Source organism: Pogoniulus pusillus, chromosome 32 (genome assembly GCF_015220805.1).
Source record: "Pogoniulus pusillus isolate bPogPus1 chromosome 32, bPogPus1.pri, whole genome shotgun sequence".
Taxonomy (NCBI): domain Eukaryota; kingdom Metazoa; phylum Chordata; class Aves; order Piciformes; family Lybiidae; genus Pogoniulus; species Pogoniulus pusillus.
Window position 1 is genome coordinate 10,732,263 of NC_087295.1, and position 25,367 is coordinate 10,757,629.

Genomic DNA, 25,367 nt, shown 5'->3' on the forward strand with positions numbered 1-25,367 from the left:
GCCAGTACAATTCTGTGATACTTCAGAGAGTGACCTTCCAGTAGCTGAAGAGGGCCTACAGGAGGGCTGGGGAGGGACTATTGACAAGGTCTTGCAATGACAAGCCTTTGAGGAGACCTTATAGTGGCCTTCCAGTATCTGAAGGGGACTACAGGAAGGCTGGGGAGAGACTACTAACAATGTAGGTGGTAGTAGGACAAGGGGTAATGGGTTTAAACTGGCAGAGGGGAGATTCAAACTAGATGTTAGGAAGAAGTTCTGTGCAGTGAGCGTGGTGAGACACTGGCACAGGTTGCCCAGGGAGGTTGTGGTTGCTCCCTCCCTGGAGGTGTTTAAGGCCAGGTTGGATGCATCCTCGAGCGACCTGCTCGAGGGGAGGTGTCCCTGCTTATGGGTGGGAGGTTGGGACTGGATGAGTTTTGAGGTCCCTTCCAACCAAAATGTGTTGGGGCTTTTCTAGCACAGATGGTTTTGTATTTCTGCTAAAAGCATTGCCCTACCTCTTCAACTTCCAGCCTCTTTCTCTGCCCTTTCCCTTGGATAGAGACATTTCTCCTGTGGAAGCTTAGCAGCATGCACATCACCCTGGGCTTGCAAGCAGAACTGCTGTCACAACACCTGTACCGTGAGCAAAACGAAGAAGAAATAAAGAGGAAGACATCCAGGCTTTAAATACAGGTTTCCATTAAAAGCATTACAAAGACAACTTCTCTCAGTTTGAAGACAAAGAAAAAGAAAATCCACTTCTACTAAAAAAAAACCCAAAAAAAAAAAGGAAAAAGAATTACCCCTTTGCAAGTAAGTTTAATGAGGAAAGGTGCAGGGAGGGGAGGGAGAGAGGACTTGGAGAGCTAGCAAGTGTTCAAAGGGCAGCTGCCCTCCCTCTCGGGCATTTTGCAATGGCACCTTCTTCTCCCACAGTCAGATCAGAGAGCCAGAGTCCTCACGTGGAGGATTTCACCACCTGCTCGTAGGGGGGAGGTGGTGTGTTGCAGTAGGATGGTGGGGGAGGGTAAACCGGGTTTCCTTGTGGGGAATTGGGCTGGACGTGGAAAGCCATAGCCATGGGGTTCATCACTGGCCCACCTGGATCTGTGTAATACGGCACGCCGGGCTGTTGTGACCCTGCAAGAGAGGAGAGGCATCAAACAAGGGCAGTGGCAACAGCTTCTGCTTCTCCAGGCAAGTGTTCTCTAAGTGTTCATCAAAGCAAAGGCAAGCAGCCACCTTCCTCCCATCCTGCAGCACAACCAGGCCTGCAGGACTACACTCACTTCTTCACCAGAACATTTCTGTTTACCATGCAGTGGCAATCACAGTATAGTGAAACAAAGGGCAGCACTGCCCAGAGCAACCAGCACCTGGAAGAGGCAAGAGTGACACCCCCCCACCCGCTGAGCTCACAGGAAAGGGACAGGAGTGATCCCTGCTCAGTTCCTGCACACACCACCTTAAAGAGACAAGAGTGAAAAGGGCAAAAGTGATCCCTACTTGGTTCCTGCAAACACCACTTTAAAGGGACAAGAGTGATGCCTGCTCAGTTTCTTCACAGATCACATGAAAGGGACAAGAGTGGTCCCTGCACAGTTCACATGAAAGAGACAAGAGTGACCCCCCTGCCTGCAGAGAGGAGTTGCTCAGCTGGACAAGGGCTTTCCACTGCAGCCCTGCCTCCGGTGTCAGGTTTTTTGAGGGGACTTCCCAGATTAGTTCAATCCTAGAATCACAGATCGGCCTAGGCTGGCAGAGATCTTGGAGATTATCAACTCCAACCTCCTGCCATGAGCATGGATACCTCTCAATTAGACTCTCTAGTCAGATAAAACTCATGGCTGAGTAACAGATTTTGGGCTGTTCTTCCTACAGCAACACAGCCTCTAAGGGACTGTCCCCTCAGTCATGCCCTTCCACGACTTGGTGACCTAGGATTGTCACAGAAGGAACACAAGCTTCTTGAGACTTTAAGCATCCCTTAATACTTCAAGCATTGAGGAAGGAGCTATGGACTCAACCCAAAACCCTGTCTTGATGGGTCAAGCCATAAGCCATGGGGCTCCAAACCATCCCAGTGCCTGGAGTGTCTGCCTAGGAGCTTTATTGGGACAACTGGGAGGCTGGAAAGCAGATTGGGAAGGAGCTATTTCCTCCTTAACACAGTCCTTCTGAGCACACCATCACAAGCAGAATCTACCTTTCTGCCTGTCTGTGCAAAGAGGACTGCTCCACAGCCTCTCCTCCTGTGCAGTGGAGAAGAGAAGCCCTTGTTCTGCTTCCATCAGCACGTGGCTGTGGGGCAGCCATGCTAGGACCACCACCTGAGTCTTACCTCTCCAAATTTTGGATTGGTGCCTTTTCTGTAGCCTTTTACTTCAGCATTTTTGGTTCAGACTTAAATCCTGCCCAGCTCTGCATCTCTGCAGCAGAGAACCAGGAGAGAGACTAAGGTGGCTTACTGTAGCTTGCTCTTTAGCAAGAGAACTGCTCCCATTGAAAGCTCCCTGTGCTGTTACTGACCTGGAAAGGGGTGGACAAGTGCACACCCATCTTTGGAGGGGTTCATTAAACCCAGCAGAAAACAAAACCTTAGCTTCAAATTCCTTGGGGTTAGCTCAGTAAGCATTTGCTAATTGTCTACAAAGAGACACGAACTTTTCTAGCTGCTGAACTGCCAGGTTAGATCTGCTGTGGGACCAGCAGGTTGACAGAGGGGCTCCTCCTCCTCTATTCTGCCCTGGTGAGGCCTCATCTGGAATACTGCATCCAGTTCTGGGCTCCTCAGTTCAAGAAGGACAAGGAACTACTGGAGAGAGTCCAGCAGAGAGCAGCTGAGGGGACTGGAACACCTACCCTGTGAGGTAAGGCTGAGAGAGCTGGGGCTGTTTAGCCTGGAGATGAGCAACCTGAGAGGGGAATCTCTTTAAAGCTGATCAATATTAAAGGGCAAGCAGCAGGAGGGTGGAGCCAGTCTCTTCTCAGTGGTGTCCAGTGATAGGACAAGGGGCAATGGGCACAAACTGGAACACAGAAGGTTCCACATAAACAGAAGGAGGAAATTCTTTCCTTTGTGGGTGGCAAAACAGTGGAGCAGGCTGCTCAGAGAGATTGTGGAGTCACCATCTCTGAAGGCATTCCAAACCCACCTGGACATATCCCTGTGTGATTTACTCTAGGTGGCCCTGCTTTGGCAGTAGGGTTGGCTTCAGTGATCTTCATAGGTCCCTTCCAACCCCACCATTCTGTGTGGTATTACCAGGCCTGCAAACTCCTGAGCTGTTCAAGCCAGTTTCCCTATCAGGCCCACAGAAGAAATTACTGCCATGTCCAGACAGCTGCCAGGGATGACTGTCACTGCAGGGAAGGAGGGAGGTGGGCAAGGAGCCACATTTCAACAGCTCCACCTCCACAGTGAGCTGGCTGCTGCTACCAAATCTGGGAGGGGAGCTAGCAGAAAGTGAGAACTTGGTTGACTCCTCATTTCCATAGCTTTTGCTGCAAAAATAGTCCTGAAATAGCAGGGAGGGGGAAAAAAAAGTTACAAGAAAAAAAACTGTTGAGGTTAGCTAAGAACCCAAAGGCTTTTAAGTAACAGCAATAAGAGTCTGGAAGCAAGCAGCATAAGCAGGTCATCAGAGGGGGTGTGCTTATCTTATATTTATCCACAACTTCTGCTCCTTGAAGTGCCATGAAAAAATAAAACCCTGCTCTAAAATTAAATCTGGTATTTGCCAAAGACTCCTTCCCTGCTCACATCATCTTGAGGTTATTTTGCAGCCTTTAAAATGTTAGTAGAGGTAGTTTGGCTCTCCCCCAGCCCTCCCCTATTGAGAAGTAAATAGTCCCCATGGAACACCTTCCTTATGAGGACAGGCTGAGGATGCTGCTTGAAGGAGACTGAGAGGTGACCTTGTTAATATCTGGGGGAGTGCCTGGAGGCTGGGGCCAGGCTCTGCTGGGTGATGCCCAATGACAGGACAAGGGGTGGAATATGAGGCATAGGAAGTCTCATGTAAGCATGAGGAGGAATTTTTCCCCTGTGAGGGTGACAGAACACTGGAACAGGCTGCCCAAGGTGGGTTGTGGAGCCTCCCTCTCTGGAGATATTCACAACCTGCCTGGACATGCTCCTGTGTGACCTGGTATAGGAGATCCTGCTCTGGCAGGGGGGGGTTGGACTCAATGACCTCTCAAGGTCCCTTCCAGACCCTAACATTCTGTGATTCTCTGAAATGCTCCTTCAGCCTAGAACAGCTGCAGCATGGGAGCCCCCCCAAAAAACCCTGGTTCTTAGGGGTTAGCCACAAAGAGTGCCTGTTTGTGGCTGTAACAGCTTTTTATCCTCTGAGACCTGTGAGAGGGGAGGAGGGAAATGCAGTCCAGACTTCGAGGTACAGGAAACAGCATTCATGGAGGCTGCAGCAAGGCATGCAGGGACTGCAATAACCAGCATGGCAGCAAAGAGAGCCCAAACCACAGAGTGCCAAACGGGTGGAGGTTGGAAGGGTCATCTTAGCCCATCTAGTCCACCCCCACTGCTAGAGCAGGATCATCTGGAGGGCATCCTGTCCAGGTGGGTTTGGAACACCTTCAGGGGAGACCAGATCCTCTCTGGGCAGCCTGCTCCAGTGCTCTGCCACCCCCAAAGTGAAGAACTATTTCCTTATATTTATATTGAACCCTCTATATCCCAGTCTGTGCCCCACTTCTGGGCCCCCCAATTCAAGAGAGATGTTGAGGTACTGGAACAGGTCCAGAGGAGGGCAACAAAGCTGGTGAGAGGCCTGGAGCACAGCCCTGTGAGGAGAGGCTGAGGGAGCTGGGGGTGTGCAGCCTGCAGAAGAGGAGGCTCAGGGCAGAGCTCATTGCTGTCTACAACTACCTGAAGGGAGGCTGTAGCCAGGTGGGATTGGTCTCTTCTGCCAGGCAACCAGCAACAGATCAAGGGGACACAGTCTCAAGTTGTGCCAGGGGAGGTCTAGGCTGGATGTTAGGAGGAAGTTGTTGGCATAGAGAGTGACTGGCATTGGAATGGGCTGCCCAGGGAGGTGGTGGAGTCACCATGCCTGGAGGTGTTGAAGCAAAGCCTGGATGATTCTATGATTCTGTTATTTTAGTTTGATACTAAACTCCAGTCTGTATTTTTATGCTGATGATGCTGCTGTTAACTCCTCAGACTCTGGCTGACCTCTTGGTGAGTGGTGAAGGGATGGATCTGTATCTCACAAGTAAAGTTTTGCCTTTGTTTTTTCCATCAGTGAAATGGTGAACAAGAGCTACCCAGATTCTGAGGGACAGTCTAAACTGGGATTTACTTCTTAGGGTAGCATTGAGGTTGTGCAGCTGAAAAGATGGCAACAGACAGATTTTGGTTCTTGCCTCTGAGCTTTCCAAGAGAAACTTGGTTCCATGGGCTAAGTACAGCCCAGGAGAAGTGTCAGTGTGCCAAGTGTGTGTGTACTCCTGCTGGCACAAATTACCACTGGCTTATGCAATCTGGAGAGTGGTTAAAATTGCCTCTGTTTGGCCTTGCTGAGGCAGGGAGCAAGCAAGCATCAGAGTGTTCAATCAGATAAAAGCTCAGTGCTGTGGAAAGTCTTCCAGCTAGAGACAGCTGGATGCAAAATGCTCCCACAAGGCCCAAACATTTTCTGCTTACAGCTGAGCTGTCACTGTTGAAGGTGCCAGAGCCTTGGAGCAGGCTGCCCAGAGAGGTTGTAGAGTTTCCTTCCCTGGAGACTTTCCAAACTCACCTGGACATGTTCTTGGGCAACCTGCTGTAGGTGACCCTGCATTAACAGGGGGATTGGACTAGGTGGTCCCCAGAGGTCACTTCCATCCCCTGCAATTCTGTGTGCTTCTGTGTTTGTGTGAGCCTTCTCTCACAGCATTCCCTCAGTTGGGATTAGCCCCAGAGGGGATGCAATAACAAACTTGGAAAGCAGCATTGCCAGAGGAGCCTTCACTAGGTGCATCCTTCTGAAGCTCACAGCCATTACTGAGCAAAGGGACAGCAATCAAACTAGCAAGGGCAGAAGGGCCACTTTGCTGCAGAAAAGCCGGAGCACAGAGTGTGGAAGGCCAACAAAAAAGACTTGAGAAATAGCCAGACTATGGAAGGAAAACGTGAGGCTTCCCTTCAGCTCTGCCAGATTCTATCAACTCTGTTTAAATCTCTTCCTTTGTGTCAATGCCCATTTTGGATTGCTATCAGCCTGCTTATGCTGCAAAGTGGGAACTTGCTCGCTCCAAAGGCTCTGGAAGCCACGACAGAAAGGCACTACAAGTCACAGTATCATCAGGGTTGGAAGAGACCTCACAGATCATCAAGTCCAACCCTTTACCACAGAGCTCAAGGCCAGACCATGGCACCAAGTGCCACGTCCAATCCTGCCTTGAACAGCTCCAGGGACGGCGACTCCACCACCTCCCCGGGCAGCCCATTCCAGTGTCCAATGACTCTCTCAGGGAAGAACTTTCTCCTCACCTCCAGCCTAAATCTCCCCTGGCACAGCCTGAGGCTGTGTCCTCTTGTTCTGGTGCTGGCCACCTGAGAGAAGAGAGCAACCTCCTCCTGGCCACAACCACCCCTCAGGTAGTTGTAGACAGCAATAAGGTCACCTCTGAGTCTCCTCTTCTCCAGGCTAACCAATCCCAGCTCCCTCAGCCTCTCCTCGTAGGGCTGTGCTCAAGGCCTCTCCCCAGCCTCGTCGCCCTTCTCTGGACACGCTCAAGCATCTCAATGTCCCTTCTAAACTGGGGGGCCTGTCCTGTCACCTTTGAGTTTCAAAGCCACTCTTTTGCTGAACTATGATGTTTGAAAAGTAGAAGCTTTCACTCATCACAGGAGGTGGCTGCATGGTTTGCTTTGCCCAAATCCCAAAGAGAACAAGACCCCCTTCCCAAACCCACCCTCTTCAACTGCCTGGGTGAGTGTGAGAAACCAGAGCTGTTTACTGAGCAGTCTCTGACCTGATGCAGCGTTGACTGGTTGTCTGGTGTAAGACACGTTAAAAGTAGGCTCTTCTACTAGTGGAGGAGGATACATCCGCCTTCGGATAAAGAAGCCAGCTCCGCAGCAGAACAGAACTCCCATCATCAAAAGGAACCTAGGCAAAGAGAAGAGGCAAGTCAAAACCCACCCACATTCAGGTGGCTCTCAAGCCCAGGCAGTTTGCCGAGAGAAACAAAGGGCAGCAAGCAGCAATCGTCAGCCTAAGATGTTTATCTGGGTTTCTTAAATGGGCTGTTTCTTGAAAGCTGGTTTATGTCACTTGAGATACTTACAGGCCACTCATGGGAACAGGAGAGGGATCTGCTGCCACCAGCACTACTGTCCCATGTATCACAGTATCACCAAGGTTGGAAGAGACCTCACAGATCATCAAGTCCAACCCTTTACCACAGAGCTCAAGGCCAGACCATGGCACCGAGTGCCACGTCCAGTCCTGCCTTGAACAGCTCCAGGGACGGCGACTCCACCACCTCCCCGGGCAGCCCATTCCAGTGTCCAATGACTCTCTCAGGGAATTACCTGGGGGTCTGTGCACACGCAGCCCAGACAGCAACGGTGTGCTGGGCTGCAGCAAGAGCAGCATGGCCAGCAGGGCAAGGGACAGCATTCTGCCCCTTGGCTCTGCTATCCTCAGACATCATCTGGAGTCCTGCGTGCAGTTCTGGAGCCCCCAACACAAGAAGGACATGGAACTGTTGGAGTGAGTCAGAGGAGTCCACCAAGATGCTCAGAGGGCTGCAGCAGCTCTGCTATGAGGACAAGCTACAAGAGTTTGGGCTCTTCAGCCTCGAGAAGGCTTCAAGGAGACCTTGGAGTGGCCTTCCAGTATCTGAAGGGGGCTACAGGAGGGCTGGGGAGGGACTATTGACAAGGTCTTGTAATGACAGGACAAGGGGTAATGGGTTTAAACTGACAGAGGGCAGATTTAAACTAGATGTTAGGAAGAAATTCTTTCAAGTGAGGGTGGTGAGACACTGGCACAGGTTGCCCAGGGAGGTTGTGGCTTTGCCATAGGGATAGTGACCTGAAATTCCAGTCAGTACAGTTTAAAAGTGCCTCCTTTGGACACAAGCCTCAGACTTAGAGCATTGAGTCCATCAAAGAGGTTTGTAGGGGGAAAAGGAGGAACACTGTTTTGCAGCTCCCCTTAAAAGAACATTTTTAAGTGTTCTTGAATTGTTCCACACTGTCCTTTTGTGTCCCATGGGAAATATAGTAGCTGGCATTTAAGCTCAAGCCCAAAGACTGAAGCATTCATAGAATCAGCCAGGTTGGAAGAGACCTCCAAGCTCATCCAGTCCAACCTAGCACCCAGCCCGAGACAATCAACCAGACCACAGCACTAAGTGCCTCAGCCAGGCTTTGCTTCAACACCTCCAGGGACAGAGACTCCACCACCTCCCTGGGCAGCCCATTCCAATGCCAATCACGCTCTCTGACAACTTCCTCCTAACATCCAGCCTAGACCTCCCCTGGCACAACTTCTGACTGTGTCCCCTTGTTCTGGTGCTGGTTGCTTGGCAGCAGAGCCCAACCCCACCTGGCTACAGCCTCCCTTCAGGGAGTTGCAGGCAGCAATGAGCTCTGCCCTGAGCCTCCTCTTCTGCAGGCTGCACACCCCCAGCTCCCTCAGCCTCTCCTCACAGGGCTGTGCTCCAGGCCCCTCACAGCTTTGTCGCCCTCCTGTGGACATCTTCCAGTACTGCAACATCTCTCTTGAATTGAGGAGCCCAGAACTGGACACAGCACTCAAGGTGAGACCTGAGCAGTGCTGAGCACAGGGGCAGAATAACCTCCCTTGTCCTGCTGGCCACACTGCTCCTGCACTAAAGATGAGAAGGTTTGCTTTATGTTTGCTCCATGGGATCTGCATTTGCAAATCAAAGGACATAATTTTGCTTTGCTTCCTCTATGTTCAGTTCTATGTTCTTACAAACTTGAACACAGAAGATTCCAGCTCAATATGAGGAGAAACTTCTTTACAGTGTGGGTGATGGAGCCCTGCAACAGGCTACCCAGAGAGCTTATGGAGTCTCTCCTTCCCTGGAGACTTTCAAAACCTGCCTGGATGTGTTCCTGTGTGGACTACCCTAGGGGATCCTGTTTTGGCAGGTGGGTTGGACTTGATTGTCTCTGGAGGTCTCTTCCAACCTCTAATATTCTGTGATTCTCCTCTCAGCTCCCTTTCTGACCTGACTGAAGCCCCCTTGCCCTGGTGCTGTGGAAACAGGCACGTGTCAGCAAGTGCACAGCAGATTTAGTTCTTCAGGCAGTGGCTTTTGCTGTGTCTCCTTGATCAGTTATCAGACATGCTAGGGCCTGGCACAAGCTCTCATAAACACTCATGGTCCTTCTACTTGTAACTGCCACCTCAGCTCAGGGTCTCTACTGGAAGACAACAACAACTGCACTCTTTTGGAAGGGATGAAACCTGGCCAGAGGCCACAGAAGTTGGCCAGAGGCAGCCCTACACACTCTGCTTCTCTCCTCTGGAGCATCCCCAGGTGCCCAAGAGGAAGAGTGTGGTGCCACAGGGCAGCAAGAGCTATTTCACGCAAAGGGTCAAACTCTGTTCTTGTTTCTGGAGTGGAAACAAGAGCAGAAGGAGGTCCAGTGGCCCTGAGCCAACATTAATGCATCCCTTTCTGGCAGTGCTCCTGCAGAGGATTTGTTCTGAACAGCAAAGCAGAGATTTACGACGTCACCCCGGGGATGGAGATGCAGAGCTCTTCACTGATATCAGTGAGGATTGCAGGCTGAAATCCCACAGTCAGCTTGGGGAAATCTCTGTATTATAGTACAGATCAGGCCTCTGTTGTTCACTGCTCATTGGTTTCAATTTGGAAGGCTTTATTAATGTTTGCCTGCTTTTGTTTTTAAAAGCAGTCTTCAAATTCCACGTTCAAATGCCTGGAATCAGGTTTTGCTTTCTCCCTGCTGCAATGAGGAGGATTTATTCAGGTGAATTCTTCTCCCAAACAAATCTACCTGATTTTTTTTTTCCATGATGCACATAACAGTGATTAGTTTAAGCTTTATCCAGATTACTGAGCTGCTGGTTTCACAAGCTCAAATCTTTCCTGCCTTCTTTTCCCCAGCTGTCATCTCCAGTGAAATCCTCATAGTCATAAATGTACTTTTTAATTGAAACCTAAGTTCAGCTGACAAGAAGATCTTAAACCCTGCCTAAATGCACAATCCTCCTTAGACAATCCTCTTTGAAAACCCAGGGCCCACAAAAAAAGGTAGCAGCTGGGACAGGCAGAAGAGATTCAGCAGTTTGGGACAGAAGTGGGAGCAGCAGGATAAAGCAGCAGGAAAGGTCATCCTTTTGCAGTGCTTTGGCACTACAGCAGGAGAATTTTTAATCAGCAATTAGTGAGATGATTCTCCTCCTCTACTCTGCTCTCATGAGACCTCACCTGGAGCACTGTGTCCCACTGTGGAACTTCCAGCACAATGAGGACATGGAACTGTGGGAGCAGGTCCAGAGGAGGCCATGAAGATGATCAGAGGGCTGGGCTGGAGCACCACCTCCCCTGTGGGGTCAGTCTGAGGGAGTTGGGGTTGTTCAGTCTGAAGAAGAGAAGGCTCTGGGGAAACCTTATAGCAGCCTTCCTGAAGGGAGGTTGTAGCCAGGTGGGAGTTGGCATCTTCTGCCAGACAAGCAGCAACAGAACAAGGGGACACAGTCTCAAGTTGTGCTGGGGGAAATATAGGCTGGATTTTAGGAGTAAGTTCTTGCCAGAGAGAGTGACTGGCATTGGAATGGGCTGCCCAGGGAGCTGGAGTCACTATCCCTGGAGATGTTGAAGCAAAGCCTGGATGAGGCACTTAGTGCCATGGTCTGGTTGATTGGATAGGACTGGGTGCTAGGTTGGACTGGATGAGCTTGGAGGTCTCTTCCAACCTGCTTGATTCTATGATTCCAGTACCTGAGGTGAGCCTACAAGAAAGCTGGAGAGGGACTTTTTTCAAGGGCTTGTTGCCAATAGACAAGAGGCAATGGCTTTGAGCTGGAAGAAGTGGGATTCAGACTGAATGTTAGCAAGAAACTCTTTCCAGTGAGGATGGTGAGACACTGACATAGGTTGCCCAGGGAAGCTGTGGATGTCCCCTCCCTGGAGGCATTCAAGGCCAGGTTGGATGAGGCCTTGAGCAACCTGGTCTAGTGGAAGGTGTCCCTGCCCATGGCAGGGGGGCTAGAAATAGATGATGATCTGGAAGGACCCTTCCAACCCAACCCATTCCATGATTCTGTGAAAATGAAGTACACATCTGCACAATTGTGCCTACTTTAAAACACTAGGGCTGGCCATCCCCTGGTTTAAGTCCTACAAAGAAAACAAGAAGAGGACAAACATCAGCTTGCCCAGTGGCCTGACCTACCAGAAATACCACAGCCGCTGGATAGAGAGAGCTCTCACACAGCATCTTGAGCCGCAGCAATCCTCATAGGAGCGACATCTGTGGAGACAAAGAGAAAAGGCTGTCAGGGCAGAGGCTGTCACTCAGGTTACAAGGGCATCCCCAGCTCTGACGCTGTTCACATCTCTGCCTCAGGCACTGTTTACCGCATTGCTGAGAACCTGGGAGGAAAAGTGTTCAAGGGCAGCTAGGAGGGGACTTTGAGCAACTTGGTCCAGTGAAAGATGTCCCTGCCTGGAGTGGGGCAGCTGGATTAGATGATCTTTGAAAGACCTTTCCAATCCAAACCATTCTATCAGGCACTGAATGAGAACAGAGTACCCTTGACTGGATAAAGCTGTCAGGCATATGTGCATATCTGAGACACAGCTCTACCACTACTCAGGAATTATTTGCATGCTATTGAATCTCTCTTACAGAGTCATAGAATCAACCAGGTTGGAAGAGACCTCCAAGATCATCCAGACCAATCTAGCACCCAGCCCGAGACAATCAACCAGACCATGGCACTAAGTGCCTCAGCCAGGCTTTGCTTCAACACCTCCAGGCACAGAGACTCCACCACCTCCCTGGGCAGCCCATTCCAATGCCAATCACTCTCTCTGCCAGGAACTTCCTCCTAACAGCCAGGCTGTACTTTCCCCTGGCACAGCTTGAGACTGTGTCCCCTTGTTCTGTTGCTGCTTGCCTGGCAGAAGAGACCAACCCCACCTGGCTACAACGTCCCTTGAGGGAGTTGCAGACAGCAATGAGCTCTGCCCTGAGCCTCCTCTTCTGCAGGCTGCACACCCCCAGCTCCCTCAGCCTCTCCTCACAGGGCTGTGCTCCAGGCCCCTCACCAGCTTTGTCGCCCTCCTGTGGACACCTTCCAGTACTGCAACATCTCTCCTGAATTGAGGGGCCCAGAACTGGACACAGCACTCAAGGTGTGGCCTGAGCAGTGCTGAGTGCAGGGGCAGAATAACCTCCTATATATTTCTCTGAAAGCCACCTCAAAAAACAACAACAGAGACCAGTTGAGGGTGGATATTATAAGAAATTTCCTCACTGAAAGGGCTCTCCAGGACTGGCACAGGCTGCCCAGGGAGACAGCTCATGCCTGGAGGTACTGAAAAGAGGCAGAGGTGTGGTGCTAAGGGAAATGGTTTAGCACCAGACTCAGTAGAATTAGAGAATGGTTGGACTTGATGATCTTAAAGGTCTTTTCCAGCCAAAATTTTTCTATCTGATTCTATTCCAATATCAAAGCTCACATCAGAAAAGAGAAGTTTTCTTTCACAGTAAATGAACAGGCTCCCCAGGGAGGTCAGGGATGCCCTCTCCTTGGAGGTGTTTGAGCCAGGTTGGATGAGGCCTTGAACAATCTGTCTAAGTGGAAGGTGTCACTGTCCATGGCAGAGGGGGTGGAACTAGATGTCCTTTAAGGTCTTTTCCAACCCAAACTATGAATCTATGAACACTGCAGACCTCAAACAGCAGCCAATTGTGGTTCTACTCACTGCAACAGACAAGAACTGCAAGGTCAGAACTGCCTGCTCACATGCTGTGGGCATATCAGAGGCTTCCAGAGGAACCACCAAGTGGAGAGGAACCTTCAAGCATATCATTGTTTGCAAATTCAGTGGCATTTCTTGCTTCTCTGATGCTGCACTGCCAACAATTCCCATTATTTAATTAGGCTTTTCCCTTAAGAAAGCCCCTCCACATTTCAAATTTCTATTTCACATGCAATAGAATCAGTTTAAAGGTCTGATAGGTCCAACTGCTGCAAGCTCAAGGCAGTGTTTCACTAATAGCCAGCACATACCAGAACAGCCATCTCTGGACTATTCCTATGGTGACTGCTATTTCCCATGCCCATGAAACACAGCTAGAAGGGAAAGGGACAGAGGTGACACAGAAATTAGGGTATGTGACAGGCTCAGACTCAGATGACATCCTGGACTGCACCAAGAGCAGCGTGACCACCAGATTAACAGAGATGGTTCTGCCACTCTGCTCTGGTGAGACCCTGTGGTGGTTTGGGTGTTCCCTGCCCCCCCCCCATCCCTCCCCCACTTTGGAAATCACCCAGACTAGACCCAGCCAGCTCTGGAAATTGAATGAAGCTTATATTTACAGCTAGCACAATATACAAGCAGGTAGTTACAGTGCATACAGATGTAGACAAAAATAGACAAGGTAAAAGGTAACACAACAGCCCTCCCAGGAACCTGAGTCCCCAGGAGGGGCTCCCAACCACCCTTCCACCTTCTCCCAACCCTCTACCTTACCCCAGACATTGCCTTGTGCCCCAAGGAAGAATGAAGGGTAGGCCAGGGGGATTAGGAAGCAGGTGGATTAATCAGAGAGATGGAGGGTGAGGTTAGAGAGAAATGCAGCTCAAAGCCCAGGCAGTGCCCAAATGCCTTGTCTATATTTATACTCTTGCCCTTATACATCTCAGCAAGCCTATGAGTGAAGCAGACATCACCCCTGTTTCTCTTTCACAGCCTGTGACCTAATCCTTCTCACCAAAACGTTCTAGCTAGCTTCAAACTAGCACAGACCCCACCTGGAGAACTCTGTCCAGCTACGGGGCCCTCAACACAAGGACAGGGACCTGACAGAATGGGTCCAGAGGAGGGCCACAAAAATGGTCAGATGGCTGGAGCACCTCTGCTGTGAAGACAGGCTGAGAGAATCTGGGTTTTTTAGCCTGAAGAATAGAAGGCTCTGGGGAGAGCTCAGAGCCTATAAGAAGGCTGGGGAGAGATTGTTTCTAAGGGCATGCAGCTGTAAGGCAAGAGGCAATGGATTGAAACTAGAGAAGGGTAGATTTAGATTGGTGACAAGGAATAAGTTCTTTAGAATCATAGAATCAATCAGGTTGGAAGAGACCTCCAAGCTCATCCAGTCCAACCTCTAGCACCCAGCCCTAGCCAGTCAACCAGACCATGGCACTAAGTGCCTCAACCAGGCTTTTCTTGAGCACCTCCAGGGACTGCAACGCCACCACCTCCCTGGGCAGCCCATTCCAATGCCAATTACTATGAGGGTGGTGGAAATCTGGCACAGGTTGCCCAGGGAGGTGGTGGCGTTGCAGTCCCTGGAGGTGCTCAAGAAAAGCCTGGATGAGGCACTTAGTGCCATGGTCTGGTTGACTGGATAGGGCTCTCATTCCTGGAGACATTTAAGGTCAGGCTTGATGAGGCTCTAAGCAACCTGATCTAGTTGGGGATGCTCCTGCTCACTGCAGGGAGGTTGGACTGGATGACCTAGGGGGGTGACTCTATGCAAACTTTCAGGTAAGCACATGCACACGCTGAAAGAGAGGCTTACCACAACCAGGCTGATCTTTTTAGGGGTGCTCACATCTGTGTGCTCAATGCAGTGATTTGATTAACCATCTTGTTCTGGAAAACCTGCCCGACTGCATGACTGTGCTGCTGTGTTGGCAGGCAAAGCTAAAACACCCTGGACCGGGTAACTGCACAGACAATTACACATTTACACGCTCAATTAACAAGCATTCACTCACACAATACATCAAGTCACATCAGCTTCTGCCTCTAATTTGGGCCAGAGGAGGATGCTCTGTGGACTCACAATCAGGTGGTTTGCAAGTGAAAGCAGTTCTGATGACAAGCAGGCAGGATTTATTTAGGCAAGCTGGAGGATCTGAAATGATCAGCATGGCAAGGTCCATTAAGACACTGAGGCACTCCAGCAGAGTAAGCTGCCCATGCCAAAAGAGAAAACATCCACCCTGCCATCCCTGAACTTGAGAGTAACTCATCTCCAACCCTGCTTCTTTAATGCTTGACAGGACCCTAACAACTGCTCACATTCAAAGCTATCAGAGGTCACATAACTACTAACAGGACTTAGCAAGCCAGCATCAAACTCACTTCCATCAGAGTCAAGAAATTAATCCTTCCTCCATGCTTCCCAAGTGGATCAACCTGAGAGATAGCTTTATGACATATGTTGCAGTGTGCCCAGGTGGGCAGGAGAGCCACTGGCATCCTGGCCTGGATCAGGAACAGTGTGGCCAGCAATACAAGGGAGGTTATTCTGCCTCTGTGCTCAGCATTGGTCAGGTCACACCTTGAGTGCTGTGTCCAGTTCTGGGCTCCTCAGTTCAAGAGAGATGTTGCAGTACTGGAAGGTGTCCACAAGAGGGCGACAAAGCTGTGAGGGGCCTGGAGCAGAGCCCTGTGAGGAGAGGCTGAGGGAGCTGGGGGGGTGCAGCCTGCAGCAGAGGAGGCTCAGGGCAGAGCTCATTGCTGTCTACAACTACCTGAAGGGAGACTGTAGCCAGGTGGGGTTGGTCTCTTCTGCCAGGCAACCAGCAACAGAACAAGGGGACAAAGCCTCAGACAGGATCAGGCCCCACACAAAATGGGCCAGCAGGCAGTGCCTTCTGTTAAGGGGCATGGTACCCTTTCTGCTCTTCAACATGCTTTTGGTTGGAGCACCTTGTCCACACCAATAGACACTTACCCCTTTGCCGATGCTGCTCAGCAACTACTTTGTTGGGCCAGAAAAGCAGAGAGAAAACAAACCCCATAAATCTGGAGACCCTTCTTGAGGCAGACAAGGACACACAACAAAGGATGTCAGGATTTTCTCTTTGCCTCCACACACTGGCACCTGGCCACAGGCAGGATCATAGAATGGTTGATTTGGATCACCTAGTTCCAACCCCCCCACCAAGGGCAGAGACACTTTCCACCACATTGGGTTGCTCAAGGCCCCATCCAACCTGGCCTTGAACATTTCCAGGGAGGAGGTATCCACAACTTCCCTGAGCAACCTGTTCCAGTGTCTCAGCACCCTCACTGTAAAGAATTTCTTCCTAACATTCAGTCTCAATCTACCCTCTTCCAGCTTAAAGCCATTGCCCCATCATGGTACCGAAGTTATTAAACAAGAGGGAATGGCCTCAAGCTGCAACTGGGTAGGTCTAGACTGGACATTAGGAAAAACATTTCCATAGGAAGAGCATTCAGGCATTGGAATGAGCTGCCCAGGGAGGTGGTGGAGTCACCCACTCTGGATGTGTTTAAGAGTCGTTTGGATGTGATGCTTGGGGATCTGGTTTAGGGTGCGCCTTGTAGAGTGCTGGACTTGGTGATCCTGAGAGGCCTTCCCAACCTGAATGTTTCTGTCTTCTGATCCTCTGTGAGAGGATGGGAAGCAGATGCACCAGACCAGCCTCTGCTACCAAAGCCATTGCCCAGCTCCAGCCCCAAGAGTTTAACTTGCATTAAAAGCTAAACTAAAACAGGGAGCCCCAGAAAACTGCATGTCCTTGTGCCCAGCCCTGCCTCACTTATTTTGCATCTGTCTTCTCCAAAGCCACAAGAGATGGGAAAAGGCTATTTGGAGTCAGATAATTACAGCTGCTCAAACCACCCCAATGAAACCAGCATCTGCAGGAGAAGCACAGTACCTGAATGTCACAGTATCACAGTATTATCAGGGTTGGAAGAGACCTCACAGATCATCAAGTCCAGCCCTTTACCACAGAGCTCAAGGCCAGACCATGGCACCAAGTGCCACGTCCAATCCTGCCTTGAACAGCTCCAGGGACGGCGACTCCACCACCTCCCCGGGCAGCCCATTCCAGTGTCCAATGACTCTCTCAGTGAAGAACTTTCACCTCGAGCCTAAATCTCCCCTGTCATGATTATTTTTAATCTCTTAGTTGTCCAGGCACCATTTTGAAAGTCTGAGTGGCTTGGCTTTGCTTCCTGCAAAAAGAGAGCTGAAGTACCAGCTGCAAGACAGAAAGGCTCAACTGCTGCACCTGGATGATGCTCCTGAGACCACCCAATGGCAAACAAACAGGCCATCAAAGAGAAATTGTCTCCTACACAGATGACTGCAGTTTCAAATGGCTGAAAAGGATGATGCAAAGGCTGGAGGAGTCTATCACTGCAGCTGTGTTTAGAGAAGCTCCATTTCTAATAGCCACTAAGCTATCTGAGGCAACTCATGCAAAGCTAAGCACAGCACTTGCTGGGTGGATCTGTGAGGCTAAACAGTGTCATGAGTCAGAGGAAAATCCCTTTGAGATCTGACTTTCATAACCCTTTCACTTCTTAGCCATATGTGCTGGTTTGAGGCTAATGGGAATATTTTAATGCGAGGAATTAGATGATGGGTTGTGAAAACGAAACAATGGAGATGTCTACTTCACTCATAGGCTTGCTGAGACGTATAAAAACAAGAATACAAACATAGGTAAGACAGAGCAAGAACAAAACATAGATAAGACAGAGCCTCTATCTGTTGGAGCTGGTGTCTGTGTTTTCTCCCTGGGCTTCTGCTGTGTAACTTAACTAATCACTGCTTCTAACCCCCCTTGCCAATCCTTCCAGCTCACCTTGCCTGGAAGGTAGATTCTGGGATAAGGTAGAGGGGTGGGAAGAAGGTGGAAGAGTCCCCCCTTCCTGGGGACTCTGGTTTCTGGGAGGGCTGTTGTGTTTCTGTATTACCTTTAACTTGTGTATGCTGCCCAGGGAGGTGGTGGAGTTGCTATCCCTGGAGGTGTTGAAGCAAAGCCTGGATGAGGCACTTAGTGCCATGGTCTGGTTGATTGGCCAGGGCTGGGTGCTAGGCTGGACTGGATGAGCTTGGAGGTCTCTTCCAACCTGGCTGATTCTATGAGTCTGTATTTGTAATCTGCTTGTATCTTGTGCTAATCTGTGAATATAAAGCTTCATTCCTTAACTCCCAGCCAGCTGAGTCTAGGCTGGGTGATTTCATGAGAGTGTGGGGGGAGACAGGTAACTCCCAAACCATCACTCCATGAAAACATATGGGTGCTTTATTTGACATGCCTGTAAGCAGGGACATGTGTACCCATATGCAGAAAGCTGGAATTGAGGATGAGGCCACGGTGACAACCTGCTGTTTGTATTCCCCCACCACTTGATCATTTTACAAGGGCTTCTTGTGATAGGACAAGAGGCCATGGTTTTGAGCTGGAAGAGGTGAGATTTAGGTTGGATATTAAAAGTAAATTCTTTCCATTGAGGGTGGTGAGGCACTAGAACAGGTTGCCCATGGAAACTGTGGATGCCTCTTCCCTGGAGGTCTTCAAGGTCACCTTAAATGAGGCCTTGAGCAACCTGATGTGGTGGGTGGGAGGTGTCTATGCCCATGGCAGGGGGGGCATGGAACTAGATGATTTTGAAGGTCCTTTTGTAGAATCAACCAGATTGGAAGAGACCTCCAAGCTCATCCAGTCCAACCTAGCACCCAGCCCTATCCAGTCAACTAGATCATGGCACTAAGTGCCTCATTCAGGCTTTACTTGAACACCTCCAGGGGCAGTGACTCCCCTTCTATGATAGCAGTGTCAAAACCAGAATGGAAGGACAAACAGAATCATAGAATCAACCAGGCTGGAAGAGACCTCCAAGCTCATCCAGTCCAACCTATCCCTCAGCCCTAGCCAATCATCCAGACCATGGCACTAAGTGCCTCAGCCAGGCTTTGCTTCAACACCTCCAGGGACGGTGACTCCACCACCTCCCTGGGCAGCCCATTCCAATGCCAATCACTCTCTCTGACAACAACTTCCTCCTAACATCCAGTTTATACTTTCCCCTGGCACAACTTGAAGCTGTGTCCCCTTGTTCTGTTGCTGGTTGCCTGGCAGAAGAGGCCAACCCCACCTGGCTACAACATCCCTGTCAGAGTGCTGCAGAGGCTCTGCTGATCTCTTGCTTTTGGATTCGTGCTACAAAAAACACAACACAACCTCTGCCAGCACTGATCCCAGTGACAAGAAAATTAACTTGCTTACAAAAGCTGTGTTTAGTAGCAGGCAAAAGACAACAATAAAATTAGCTTATTAATGGAGTAACATACAAGCTGAAATATAATCAGTCTTTGATGTACTCTCTCTTACTGCCTGACAGCAACTCCCAGCAGAACAAAGAGTTTGCTTCATAAAAAGCCAATTAAGAACACACACACACACATTTATGTTGGGTTTGTACTCACTGCTGGTAGATTACACTTGTGCTTTGGCTCTGCTTAACTGAGAATCACAGATTCATTACATAGAATCAACCAGGTTGGAAGAGACCTCCAAGATCATCCAGTCCAACCTAGCACCCAGCCCTAGCCAGTCAACCAGACCATGGCACTAAGTGCCTCATCCAGGCTTTGCTTGAAGACCCCCAGGGACAGTGCCTCCACCACCTCCCTGCGCAGCCCATTCCAATGGGAAATCACTCTCTCTGTGAAGAACTTCTTCCTAACATGGTTTGGGTTGGAAGGCACCTTAAAGATCACTTAGTTCCAGCCCCTCTGCTTCAGCCAGGCAAGCACCTTCCACTAGACCAGCTTGCTCAAGTCCTTGAATAGCTCCAGGGAGGGGACATCTGCAGCTTCCCTAGGCAACCTGTTGCAGCGTTTCACCACCCTTGCTGTAAAGAATTTCTATCTAATATCCAGTCTAAACCCACCCTAGACTGTGCCCAATGTGGGTTGAAGATGCATGAGTCCTGCTGCCATTCTCAACTGGTCTGAGTCCATCCTCTATAGAAGATTTGTGGGGTCTCCTTCCTGGTGACTTTCAGGGCCTGCCTGGATGTGTTCCTCTGTGATCTGTGCTAGACTGTGTGGTCCTGCTCTGGCAGGGAGGCTGGACTCCATGATCTCCTTGGGTCCCTTCCACCCCCTAACATCCTGTGAGCCTGTGTCTTTTCTAAAGCCCATTTCCCTCTCTGACACATCAATATCCCAAGAAGTGCATTCCCCTGGGGCAATGGCTGTTTCATTGTGATCAGAATGTAGCCCTTTAGCTGGGATAAAGTATGATCCATCAGTCTCTTTGGCAGCCTGCAACTTCACCAAGCATGCAGCCTCTCTTTGGCAAGCCATCTGCAGCGTGATTTATGCCTTAGAAGGTACATCTTTTCATTCATAATTCAGCAGAGTGAAATGAAGGCATCTGCATGCCCAATGACTTGTACTGCTAGCACACCAGGGATCTGCTGTGTCAGAGATCAAGTTTTCACTCTGACAGATTGCAGTGACTAGCTTTTTCCATGGGGTTACACTTGAGCTACACTGGTGAGCTTCTTTCCTCAGTGGGCACAAAAAGCACAGTTCCATAGAATAGAATTATAGACCAAGATGATCAGAGGGCTGGAGCATCTGCCACGTGAGGACAGGATGAGTTTGGATCCTCAGCTTGAAGAAGAGAAGGTTCCAGGGAGAACTCAGAGCAGCTTTCCAATATCTGAAGAGGGCTACAGGACAATTGGGGAGGGACTTTTGACAGGGGCTTTTTGTGATTGGATGAGGAGTAATGGATTGAAGTTTTTGGAGGGTAGATTTAGACTGGGTATTAGAAAGAAATTCCTTAGAGACACTGCAACAGGTTGCCCAGGGAAATTGTATATCCTCCATCATGGAGGTGTTCAAGGCCAGATTGGATGAGGCCTTGAGCAATTGGTCTAGTGGAAGGGGTCTCTACTAATGGTAGAGGGGTTGGAACTAGAATCCTATGAATCCTCTCTTCCCAGAGAGTGTGATTTGTTCATTGGAATGGGCTGCCCAGGGAGGTGGTGGAGTTGCAGTCCCTGGAGGTGCTCAAGAAAAGCCTGGATGAGGCACTTAGTGCCATGGTCTGGTTGACTGGCTAGGGCTGGGTGCTAGGTTGGACTGGATGAGCTTGGAGGTCTCTTCCAACCTGAATGGTTCTATGAATGGTTTTGGTTAGGAAAAGACCTCTAAGATCAGAGTCCTGCCATTATTTCACATAGGGGTACATGCCATGACCTAACCTCCAGGAATAAACCCCCTACTTGCATGTGTTCTGTAGATAAGAACTGCTAATGAAATGTTCCAGAAGAGTCTTTTCCATTTCTTCCTTCATCTACAGAGTGGAACAAGTCTCTTAGTGGAGCTGCCACAGCAAAGAACTGCATCTAAAAATAATTCCCTTGATTGGCACTTGCTGAAAAGTGGAGAAATTAAAGAGGCAAAGCAATGGCTGCAGCCTTCAGTAGCCTGTATGGCCACAGTGGTCTGACAATGCTTCCTGATCTCACTCAACATGGCTATTCCCCATCAAACCCATGCCTTTAAAATTCAGGCTGCAGCATCCTTGAGTTTCCTTTCTAGTCTGTTTGCATCATACACAGCACAACCAGATTTAGCATTTGAGGTGTCTGATTAGCAATGCCTTTTGCAAGGGCAAAACAAAACATAAATTGTTAATCCAGATGTAGTGGCAGAAACTCTGCTGCAGACACAGAGGCAGAAGGTGGCAGGGTGACAGCAAAGGGCAAAACTCCTACAACAACCAGATTCAGTGAAGGGCACTGGGAGCCAATGTCCTGAAGATAAGCCTGATTAAATCCAAGGAAAGGTGGTGTGCCAGTCTGAGGTTAAATGAATGCTGCATGTATGCTAAGACCTATGAAGCAAACTGGGATTTGTTGGAATATGAGATCTACCAGCAGCTTTTGGAAGGGGAGGAGGGGATGAGGAGAGGGGAGAAGGGGAGGGAAGGGCAAAGGGCATCAGGACTTGAAGTGAAAGGGGATATAACAACAGACCAAAACTAAGAACAGAAAAGAAAGGTTTGGGGAGGGGAAATGGCCAGTAGCTTCAGATGAAGCATCAGACCAGCTGTGTTCCTAACACTGGCATGGGCTAAAGAGCAGGAGGAAAACCACAAGGGCACACAACAAAGTGGAAAGGTTGGACCACTGAGACTGGGTCACCTCCAGCAGACTGAGTGCTGAGCCCTCAAAGCCAGCAAGAAGCCTCCTGCCTGCTGTCAGTGAGCAGCTGAAGGGGTGCATATGTATTTATTTGCTCTGGGATAAGAAATGAAACATAAAAAATAAGCTGCCTGAAACTCAGCTGCCAGGATACAGTGATGCTGAGCAGGGAAAAATCAATGAGCCACGAAACAAAAAGAAGAACAAGGCAGGCAACCACCACAAAGTGACTAGCAGAAACAATTCTGATGAAGCTCAGTCTTGGCTGTGCTATGAATGAGGAGAAATGCTACTGCTACTCTGCCACAAGCCTCAGAATTAGATCTGAGGCATGATGCAAAAAAGCATCAACAGAAGATACACCACGTAACTGAGAGGGAGTTCTTTTTTGACTGATGGATTGTTCATCTCAGACCATCCTGTACCTGCATTTTCATTGTGCAACAAGCAGCAGTTTCCAAAGCAAAGCCATTGCCTGTACTGCTATGAAAGGGCAGGCCTAGGTTATTGACTGCAGACATGAGGAAGGCCATCAGACACATGGAAGAGCTGAATGCTGCAAGCACAGTGGAGAGGTCATCCTAAGGAATACATTATGCTGCAGCCACCCACTGAACATGGACATCAAAACAAGAGTCCAACACTCAGGAGTACCACCTAAATATCTGGGTTTGAATCCCAAGCTGGTTTAATCTCTCTCCAGAAAGCTGCTGTAACACAAAAGCCACCTCCCTCCACTGGCATTCAGTTAAATGCTTGAGGAGCAGTAGCACAGGCTGGTGGAGAAGAGTGGCAGGCAACACAGATTCAGACAATAGCTTGGGTTGGAAGGGACCTTGAAGATTATCTGGTTCCAGCACCCTGCCATAGGCAGGGACCCCTTCCATTAGACCCAGTTACTCAAGGCTCCATCCAGCCTGGCCTTGAACAGCTCCAGGCAGGGGGCATCTACAACTTCCCTGGTCAACCTGTTCCAGCGTCTCACCACTCTCACTCTGTAGACCAGCCCTGGTCTTAGAGCTGGTTGTGTCTCCTTGCTATGTCTGCACACATGGCCTGATTTTCAGCACGGGCACAACTCCACCAGTGACCTGCACTCATAAGTCCTCAGCACCCAACAGCATTTCTCTTCTTTCCTTACACATAGCAAAGGTGATCTCTCAGTGCATGCAAGAGCATGTGAGCTGTAGGCCTGACCTTGGTGAATACACAGCTCTCTTTATAACACATAAATCTGATTCATAGATGAAACCAGACATGGCCTCAGTGGAACACCTGTACTTGAGAGTAAAACACTGCCACTGGCACCCAGGAGAGCACTAGAGATAGAGTTACCCAGGTACCTGATAAATCACCCAGCCCTTAACCACAGAAGAAAAAGTAAGGTAAAAAAACTAAATAAATAAAAAGGAGGAAAAGGGCTGCAGGTCATTTTTTCCCCTACAGAGTAAAACCAACACAGACAGAAACAATATTTGCTCAGATTAGATTCCTGTCTGCCTTGACACAACTAAAATCTCCTACAAGACAAGATACTTGGCTCTTGTCCTTCACATGGACATGAAAAACAAGAGCAGGCAACAGCTGAAAAAGGGGATTATTTCTCAATTACTCTTCAGGTGAAGAGCTTTTAAATACCATGCAAGAACTCAGCAGAATATGGAAAATCTTCCCCCACTGCTGATGGGATAAGAAGTATTTAACAAGGCCAAGTGCAGATGTCTACACTTTGGCCACAACAACCTCAAGCAGCACTACAGGCTAGGGACAGGGTGGGTGAGAGCAGCCAGGCAGAGACAGACCTGGGGGTACTGGTAGAGAGCAGCTGAACATGAGCCAGCAGTGTGCCCAGATGGCCAAGAGAGCCAATGGCATCCTGCCCTGGATCAGGAACAGTGTGGCCAGTAGCAGAAGGGAGGTTATTCTGCCCCTGTGCTCAGCACTGGTCAGGCCACACCTTGAGTGCTGTGTCCAGTTCTGGACCTCTCAGTTCAAGAGAGATGTTGAGATACTGGAACATGTCCAGAGAAGGGCAACAAAGCTGGTGAGGGGCCTGGAGCACAGCCCTGTGAGGAGAGGCTGAGTGAGCTGGGGGTGTGCAGCCTGCAGAAGAGGAGGCTCAGGGCAGACCTCATTGCTGTCTACAAGTACCTGAAAGGAGGCTTTAGCCAGGTGGGGTTGGTCTCTTCTGCCTGGCAAGCAGCAACAGAACAAGGGGACACAGTCTCAAGTTGTGCCAGGGCAGATCTAGGCTGGATGTTAGGAGGAAGTTGTTGGCAGAGAGAGTGATTGGCATTAAATGGGCTGCCCAGGGAGGTGGTGGAGTTGCCGTCCCTGGAGGTGTTCAAGCACAGCCTGGATGAGGCATTTAGTGCCATGGTCTGGTTGATTGGCTAGGGCTGGGTGCTAGGTTGGCCTGGGTGATCTTGGAGGTCTCTTCCAACCTGCTTGATTCTATGATTCTTTCAGACCACACAGGACAGTGCAATAGTGGTGGTGGCTCGTTGCCTGGTCTGATAATTACTGCTGCCTTCCCTCATGATACAGATTGGAGGCTTACATTCCCATCCATGTTGAACTACATATGCAAACAGTCCCTTCCTGTGGCCACTTTGGATCTAAACTGGTGGCCCTGGTCTGAACCCAGGTCCCCACTTTCTGTACAGTGCCAGCCATGAATCCCCATCCCTGGAGGTGTTTCAAACAGGCAACAATGTGGTGCTGAGGTTTAGCACCAGACTTGGTAGAGTTAGAGAATGGTTGGACTCAATGATCTTAACAGTCTTTTCCAACTGAAATGGTTGTGTGACTGAAGGCACTTGGAAGTGTGCAAAACTACCAGCCTGGCTCCCCTCTCCTCTCTTCCATGCTGGCTTCAAATCAAATGGAAGAAGAAATCAGCAGCTGGATGACTGCCCCAAGCAGGCACCTGCTGACACTTCATGCAGCTGTAATTACAAGGGGAAAGCTGAGTGTGCCATCAGAAAAGCCAGCTTAATTAAAAGCAGTAAACATAACAGGATGTGCAGCACAGAAAGCAGCTCCTATCATGCAACATATGCCCTGTGTCTAGACTGTAGACACACTGATGGAAGTGCTCTCCAAACTATCTGAATAACAGCAAGAGAAAAATGGTGATTTTATTGTTTCCAGATGGAAAACTTTGCAGGTTCTTGATAATGCACAAAACT

At 49.6% G+C, this 25,367-nt stretch overlaps 1 protein-coding gene across 1 annotated transcript in view; it reads right to left on the reverse strand.

Annotated features, from left to right (window-relative positions):
* Positions 1–667: 667 nt before the first annotated feature.
* VOPP1 (VOPP1 WW domain binding protein) overlaps positions 668–25,367 on the reverse strand; it is a 95,089-nt gene continuing 70,389 nt past the window's right edge. Inside the window, exons 3-5 of the mRNA XM_064169896.1 lie at positions 11,399–11,476; positions 6,967–7,103; positions 668–1,125 (exon numbers count right to left, since the gene is read on the reverse strand). Coding sequence (XP_064025966.1) covers positions 944–1,125; positions 6,967–7,103; positions 11,399–11,476 — 397 coding nt within the window. The 3' untranslated portion in view covers positions 668–943. The remainder of the gene's footprint in view (positions 1,126–6,966; positions 7,104–11,398; positions 11,477–25,367) is intronic.